The following is a 7995-nucleotide window of genomic DNA, read 5'->3' as shown; positions in this document are numbered from 1 at the left end:
AAAAGGAAAGTTCTAATCGTTGGCTTCGTCTATAAAAGCCAAGAGGGGCCACCAGGCAATGGTAAGAAAAGAGAGATAAGTTAAACCCTAGCTACGCTAGATCAGCATCACTTTCACCTCCTCGGTGACTCCCTGTAACCATCATACATAATACAAGCAGATAAACAACACGTAGAGTTTCTCCATTGGAAGCCTGAAGCTAGGTAAACCTCATTTTGTCCCCTATGCGTACACCGCCGAATCCACCAATACGCTTCTTCCCCAAAACCCAAATCCATCACGTATGGGTATTGCCTTGGTTACCCTACGTCACGTGTAGAAGGCGAAGCGGGCGTCCGGTCACTGCTACGTGGGCCTAGGATAGACGCGGCAGGACACACGTCGGGCCGTAGATCAGGTATTTTATGTTCTCATGTTCCCGCGAATCAAAGCGGATCACCTCGCTGCGTTTGGATCGCGGCATTGGGAGATGTACTTACACCCCGGAAATGCCCTTACTTTTAGGCTTCGCCACCTGCTCGATCATGCTCCCATGCCTCATGAGATTCTCCTGCCCTGCTTAATTTGGAGCCTCAACAAATTGCCTCCAACGATGTTTGCCTATTTGCTTTTCAAAAATGGTTAGCTATATAGACTGTGATCAATGGTCCAGCAGCAACATCAACAAAAACATAGAAGATGAGTATCAATCTACACAACTTTCGCTTAGGCCAAGGCCAATGCTGATCATAGTTGGTGCTAGCTCGACCTTTTGACTTGTTGCCTTGTTGGTCACTGGCTGGATGTCCCTAATTGCCCACCTAATGCTCGTCAGATAATTGAGTCGGGTAAGAGAAGATGGCCCCTCCTCCTCCTGTCCTGTGTGTCCTGCCTACGCCCCGAATTCCTCTGGGGTGTGCCTCCCGTTCCATGGCAGTGCTGCCGCTCACTGGTGGCGCAGGCGCAGCCCGGCCGGCCGGCACATGTGGAGTGACCTGGACTGGACTGGACATGATCCCGTGTGCTTACGGGTTAGCGTGAGCTGGGAAATTCCCGGTTGGTTGCGATGATAATGATGGGGCTGGTAAAGTATGCAAAGGGTTTGGATTTGATATATCTGCCATAGGTCAAGGAGTAGGGAGGAAGCGATCTGGAATTGTCGTGCTTTTTTATTGCTGCTTAAATAATGCTTTGCAAACTGCAAGTAGACGTTGGTTCGTATTTTTCCTAGACAGTTTGTTTATTGAAGTATTGGAGTGGATGCTTGGAACTGATCGGCCGACGGAGCGTGGATGTGCGATTTAGACGTTTTTCTATACGTTGCGGGGCGAGCAATCGATTTAAGAATGGGCAAACATGTTCGTGGAAAATTAATAATGCATGTGAAGAGTTGACGATACAAATCAATCCGTTGTACTCCGTAGCATAACAGTTCAGAAGAAAAATCAGACCGTTGTATACGCCAGCACCTTCATGCAATGGACATGGTGAAGGTGGGAAGGTCAGGCGAAACTAAAAAAAAATGGATAAAAGAGTGGACAAGTAGTACTGGATAAAAGTTTCATTAGTTAAATACTATGGCTATTACGCTTAACCTTTCAAATGTTTCCTTAAAGAGCTTAGACTTTAATAGCTATCAAAAACAAACCTTATTTAGCCTTTGAATAGTCATATCAGGGCATCCACGAAAGTTGAGTTTAGTCATATCTCTACTACTTAAAAAGACTAAACTGGTTCCTTATTCTGCCATCAGAATACGTTTCGTAGTTTTTTTTTTTTGAGAAACACAGTACAAACGTAGACGCCCACATACACGCGCATACACTCACCCCTATGAACGCACACACGCACACCCTACCCCTATGAGCACCTCCGAAAGACTGAGCTGGCGGATTGGATCTTGAAATTGACGAAGTCACCACGGGCGCCTCGCTGTCGACGGGAACGTCGCCTCCCACTGAATGAATATTCCGCCGTTATGAGACACACAGATGTCAAACCTGGGGTTTGAACTCTGGTGGGCTGGGGGTACAACCACCCTCCTAACCACCCAACCTCAGGTTGGTTCTCGAATACGTTTCGTAGTTTGGTCGTCCCACCTACCTCTTCGCTCACCCGCACGCGACCAAGTGGGCCAGGCGGCCCAACAAATCCAAGGATCCGTCTCCTGCCATAGACGCCGCGCCCCCTCGCTCGTCTCCTCTCCTCCTGCTACACCTCGGCAACGAGCGGACGCCCCTCTCCCCCACATCCGGCTCCCATCACGCGCATGGAGGTTCAACCGAACCTTCACCACCGCTATCTGCAGCCATCCTCGACGTTGTTAGGCTTGCTGCACCATCGTAGGAACCACGCCGAGGACGGAGAACACATCTGTGCCAGGGCTGATCTGCGGCCTCTCGGATCCAGCGAAGCCCCCTTGGTTGGGGTTCCCAAACCACGACCCCGTCCTCCTCCAAGCCGAATCCGGGGAGAAGCCGCCGGGCAGGAAGGATTGGCTTGTAGATCCAGACCAAGGCCTACATATGGTTGTGATACTCCATTAGCAAAGCAACTCCGTCCCCTCCACATTTCAGGTATATGTACTATGTATTAATCTACCTTAATCTTCCAGGCTACTATTTCGACGATACACAATGGCATTAGCAGCAGTACTGTATTTCATTAGCACATAAATAAGCTTACTTGCATGGATAGTCCAAGATTTAGCTAATCCAGCCTCCTCTATCCTGACACACATAACCCTGCTACATACTTTAGTTTTTGTTTTTCAAATGATGAATCTGCTTTAATATCATATACACTAATCATAGTGATTATTTCAATTTTGATTTCTCCCCATGATCGGAAGATCAGTCACCATATTTTCTCATGGTCATCCAATATCTGTGTCCCATGTGAGTAGAAAGATCTCAGGGTTTATCATTTCGCACATATGGTTGTGATGCCACTGATGACATAAACTTTAGGATATGAGGTTTGCACAGAAGTTTCTCTAATTACTACTAGGGATAAGCATTTTCTGCTCTGCTATGATGTTGCATTAGCCGATCCAAATATGATAAACCTGGATGTCGAAGGCCTAAGATAAATAACTATTTAAAGATATGAACATAGCAATCGGTGGTTATCAACTGCAGAATTTGGTTTACTGGTAGATGCATAAAAAAGAGAGTGTTCTTTACCTGAGTTATTTATAGATGTGAACCAAGGTTCAGAACCTGCTGTAGTTAAGTATCAACCAAGGTTTGGAATTCGATTAACAGATAGATGTAGAAAGAAAAGGAGACAAAAGTGCTATTTAAGTTATTTTCAGAGGTATGTTTGATTTTAAGCTTGTGCAAAAATTGTCTCATGTTGAAATTTTTAGAGGAGAAGTGCAAGCCTGCCCACTGCTACCGCCGCCGTCCTACATGCGAGCCTGCCTGGGTTGTGACCTGCGCAACTGCCCAAAAAGGTTCAGTATCCAAAGTTTCAGGGTTCATTGGAAGTTTCCAAATATGTTGGTCAACAAGTTATTTGATTTCTTGCATGAGATGCATCCCGGAGTTGAGGACCGTAATATATTTCTAGGTAGTTTGTGCAGTTGTAACATTGAACTTTTTTACCATTTATCTTGTTTGTAGTGATAAAGGAATTAAGAAAGTGCATATTTCTTATTATTACATTGGTATTAAGAAACTACATAAAGGTATTGTGCTTGCATTCATATGGTGCTGATCGTTATATTGCAATCGCAGGAATTCGCTCCCAATATGGTGACTTTTCAAGTGACTTTCTTTAGGTGGTATTCATACTTTTTTTCTTTCAATGCCAGTTAGCTGTTTAGTTCCTTCAGTTTTTTTGCTCTTCTTGATTAACATGGCTCACAATAGGGCAAACTGCATGTTGCTGTAGGCTTCAGACGACCTGACACGGTTCATGACAAATGATCCTCTCAAAGCGTAGCTATGTGCATGTATTTTCCCTGGCAACCCAATGGGACAGAGCTACCTATGATGGTTGACATGGACTGTGCTCAGTTGATTGCCGACATGCTCAATAGTGTGTTCCTCTGTTAAAGGTAAGCTAGAGAACTAGCAACCAGGGGCATACATTGACATGGAGTGGATGGCAAGACACACAGAGGAAATGCAACGCATCAAGGTAGCAAGAAGTTGGTGTTTTGTGCTGATTTGCATGTGATTTGATAGGTACTGACATTTAATTTTGCACTAAGGGTAAATTGATGATTTAGCACCATCGCTTCATTATTAATTTAAGTTAATGTCTGAATTCATTATACAATAGCTTATTTTTGTACATACAACAATAGTTTAGTTCTAGGTGCTCCTTCTCTATCTCCTGTCAAAAAGTAAACAATTGAAGGAAGAGCTTAGAGAATAAGGACTGACTTTCCAATATAAGAAAATCATTCAATTATTAACATAGATTAGTGTAAGCAGCTTCTTGTCAAGACGTTATATAGCTTATTTTTGTAACTATAAATCTGTGATATATTTTCTGTTAGTAGTTGTGCTTTCAGTAAGAAAGTCTGGTCAGTTGCTTCCTTACATAGTTGTCTGCAAGCAAAACATACTTACGGTTTCAATAGATTGTATTTACATTTTTTGGCAAAATATATTTTATTTACTTGAATTTTTACAATAAGTGGGAACAAAATTCCTGCTGCCAACATATTCCCAGTTCATTTACATTGATCATCTCCAATAATATATAACTAAGATGGATTTTATATTCGCAAACATGTGAAAACTTTCTTCCAAAACTCTGAGTTTGGTGTAAATATTGTTTCTCTTAATGCATCAATTTCTTAGAGCAAATCATTCTCCGGTTATATTCCCTAACTATTGACAAGAATCTCCTGTACATATTATCGGACCATGAACTTGCCTAGGGATGTCGTCCAAGTTCGAATATTAGATTAGAAGCTGTCTTATTTATTGACGAAGGGCATGAAAAACTTGTTCAAACTTTTGTAACACTGATATTGAAATATAACTAAAATTTCCCTTCTAAAGTATGTTAGAACTAATGTTTGTGCAAGAACATTATGGCAGGGGAGAGCAACGGGACTGAAAAATAAAATTGTACATGCCAAAATATTCATGTATATATCCTTTTTCCAAATTTATATACAAATTTTGGCATATACTTGCTGTACGTTTATTTCTTGATCTTATTTTCTGGTTCTTAGAACTTTCTCATGCATATGTGTATTGCGCTGCTGCCAGCTTTCACGTTCCTTGTGGCTAGAATTGCTCATGTACTTATGAAGGCATACATATGATATGTATGTTCTAAATGAGCATAAGCATCCAAAATTTATGTGGCTCGAATTGCTCATCCATCTTACTTTTCCCTATGACATGATTTCCGCAAGGAATACAGTCAGGTACTTGGTTTCTCAGTCCGCCTCTATTATCTCGATAAGCACGTTTTTCTATTATGCCTCCGTTTTTCTCTGCGCATTATTTTAGTTAGCTTTTGTAGGTTCACTATAATCTCATATATTATATGGCCAAGGCGTTGTCTTCGTTTCCTATGCTCATTTGTAGATCCAGGTGTGCAGGCGTGATCTACAATATCTTGATGTTGATTCTAAAATCTTGAGTAGTGGGTAATTAAGAAGTGGCATCAACTCTTGAGAGATAACATGATTTCTCTTGATTTTGTATTATGGTTCTTAGAATGTCACTGTGCTCTATGCAGTTAGGCTTATTAAGATGTAGACACTATTTTCTTGCGTTAGCAATGATTGCTTATATGATTTACACATCTTTCAGGAATTATTGCAAGGCCTAGCGGTGGACGCCTGGAGGAGGGTTTGGTAAATGGCAGAGGCATCGGAGGCTTTCTCTGTAGTGCTTTATAAGTTCATGGAACCTGTGGAAAAATGGCTTAGGTATTTTCAAATTGCGAGCTACTCTTGACTTCTCTGTAGTGCTTTACCTTGGCCGAGACCACTTGGTTCAGTTTATTCAGTTGAAAATGGCTTTGGTGTGGCATCGGTTATCAAATCATTGCGCTACCACTGAATCATTTGTCGCATGAGCTCATGATAAATCATGTTAATCTCACAGTTCTCATACTATTGTATTTCAGGGCTGAGCATCTTCAACATTGTGCACGAGGTACAATGTGTGTTTCTTCTGTTGCTATGCCTGAGCAGCGAGAACAATATATTTCAGCATCTTGGGATAGTTCTGTTTGGCAATGGAATACTGAAACAGGGAAACAAACATGGAATAAGGTATGTATACTATTTCTTGCTAATCATCTAAATAAATAAATACCTTTCCATGCCTAAAGATTTGCATATGTACATTTATGTGCTGATTTTCTTTTATCACTCAGTTTTGCCTCTTGTCCAAGTCCCTGCTTATTCATTGACTAATTTGTACATTGTACAGAAAATATTTTTTCTAGCAGTCATAGAATGGGGAGGCTCTGGTTTATAAACTTAATCTACTGCTGAAGAAAATGATCACATAATGTACCTTTTTGACAGTATTTTTGTTAAGAGTGTGCATTAGTCCTATGTTTACATCTCATTATCCTTTAGATCTTCCTTTTATTTTTTACTTCCTTAAAGGGATTATGTGATCCTTAGCATTACCTTCTTGTTGCCATTAATACTTTCTGTTGGTGTCAACCGGTTAAAAATACCTGCTACTTCTAGCCAAAGCACGACTAAACAGAAATGCAGCTTTAAATAGGTATGGTGCATGCTATGATCTGATGCTGGTTAGGGAATATCATGGTCAATTATCCATGCATGTTAGGGAATATGGAGGAGTATGCACTGTCTTGTTTGGGTACATGACATATACATACTTCACCTAGCCTCTTCTTAAGCTTGGCTGATTCCTCATTGAGATATTCTGGAACATAAGAACAACCAGATACTTGAGATCTCTCATTATCTTATCCATTGCTTCTATCAACGCCAACAATTTAATCCACCCCCAGTCCGATCCAAAAGCAAACATTATTGGCTAGACTCAAATGGCCAAGATCCAAAAGCTTTCATAAAATGACTTCATTGAACATTGGGCCAATATTTGTACATGATTTTTGTGGAGATCCTGTAGCTTTTCGCAGTTTGCCTTTCCAAACCCCGGGACTTGGCATTTGGTTGTGGTCATTAGGTGAGACTACTAAGCACTGCTGGACTTCTGACTGTTTTATTGGGTTATCCTGCACCTTTCCAATGGTTAACGTTCTTTTTTACCTGCAGGCTTGTTCAGAGTGTGGAGTGTAGGTCGCAGATTGTCCCATCTGCCGAAGGCCAATTTATAGAAGAGTAAAACTATATTAACAGCTTTCTATGCCTAACTAGGTTTGACTGGAGTGCCTACATGCTGGCAGTAGAATCCATGGAGAACAAAATAATTCTGTTATATTTGCTGTAATGTGCATATTTTAGTAAAACTAGCCGTGAATGAGGAGAATAACAGTTGTGTATGCTCTCTGTTATGTGTCATGCATTTTTATTTTTAGTAAAACTAGCCGTGAAGGAGGAGAATTCTTATTCTGCAAGTAGTACTCGTTGTTAGGTTGAAATGATGATATTTGCATGTCGATCAAAGGCTTAGAAATGCAGTTCACTAGGTTTAGTTTTCACAGAGATAATCCCATCCTAACATGTCTCGACTGGTGCAGATTTCACAGACGAAGGGAACCGGCAGGGGCAGCAGCGTTGTGCAGCAGCTGACTACTCTCGTTGTGCATCGTTGCATGGAGGTGGAGGTGGTCCTTAGGGTGGTGACGACTGACGAGCAAGGAGAAAGGGAGTGAGGTGGTGGAGGCGAGGGCGGTCGTGCTGGTCGATTGTGCCTGCCTGTAGCCAACTGGTCTGAGTGGCACAACGGCCGTGCTATGCAAGCACCATATGTGTGTCCACGTTCCTCAATATTTTCATTGATGCTCGCCCTGATGCCTGCCTTGGTACATGTCATTTCTTGGTCCTACACATAACTGAAATTACATAGATGAAGCTTGTGAATTTGTCAT

General features: G+C 41.7%; 1 protein-coding gene across 2 annotated transcripts; it reads left to right on the top strand.

Annotated features, from left to right (window-relative positions):
• Positions 1–2172: 2172 nt before the first annotated feature.
• LOC124696812 lies at positions 2173–4254 on the top strand. Of its 2 annotated transcripts, none has more exons than XR_007000734.1 (3): positions 2173–2555; positions 3350–3552; positions 3877–4254. XR_007000734.1 is itself a non-coding variant. In XM_047229476.1 (3 exons), the coding sequence occupies exons 1-3, from the start codon at positions 2249–2251 to the stop codon at positions 3909–3911; spliced, it is 429 nt and encodes a 142-aa protein (XP_047085432.1). In that variant the 5' UTR covers positions 2173–2248; the 3' UTR covers positions 3912–4254. The 2 variants fall into 2 exon arrangements, 1 of the variants encoding a protein (XP_047085432.1); XM_047229476.1 differs by having other exon boundaries at positions 3350–3436.
• Positions 4255–7995: the final 3741 nt, after the last annotated feature.

This window comes from Lolium rigidum, chromosome 3, assembly GCF_022539505.1.
Source record: "Lolium rigidum isolate FL_2022 chromosome 3, APGP_CSIRO_Lrig_0.1, whole genome shotgun sequence".
Lineage (NCBI taxonomy): Eukaryota > Viridiplantae > Streptophyta > Magnoliopsida > Poales > Poaceae > Lolium > Lolium rigidum.
The sequence above is the reverse complement of the archived record's forward strand: the minus strand, read 5'-3'. Positions and strand labels throughout refer to the sequence as shown.

Coding starts and splice junctions, on each gene's coding strand:
- LOC124696812 (XM_047229476.1), top strand. CDS start 2,249: ATGGAGGTTCAACCGAACCTTCACCACCGCTATCTGCAGCCATCCTCG. Junction 2,556..3,349: donor CCGTCCCCTCCACATTTCAG/GTATATGTACTA, acceptor TGAAATTTTTAG/AGGAGAAGTGCAAGCCTGCC. Junction 3,437..3,876: donor CTGCGCAACTGCCCAAAAAG/GTTCAGTATCCA, acceptor ATGTTGCTGTAG/GCTTCAGACGACCTGACACG.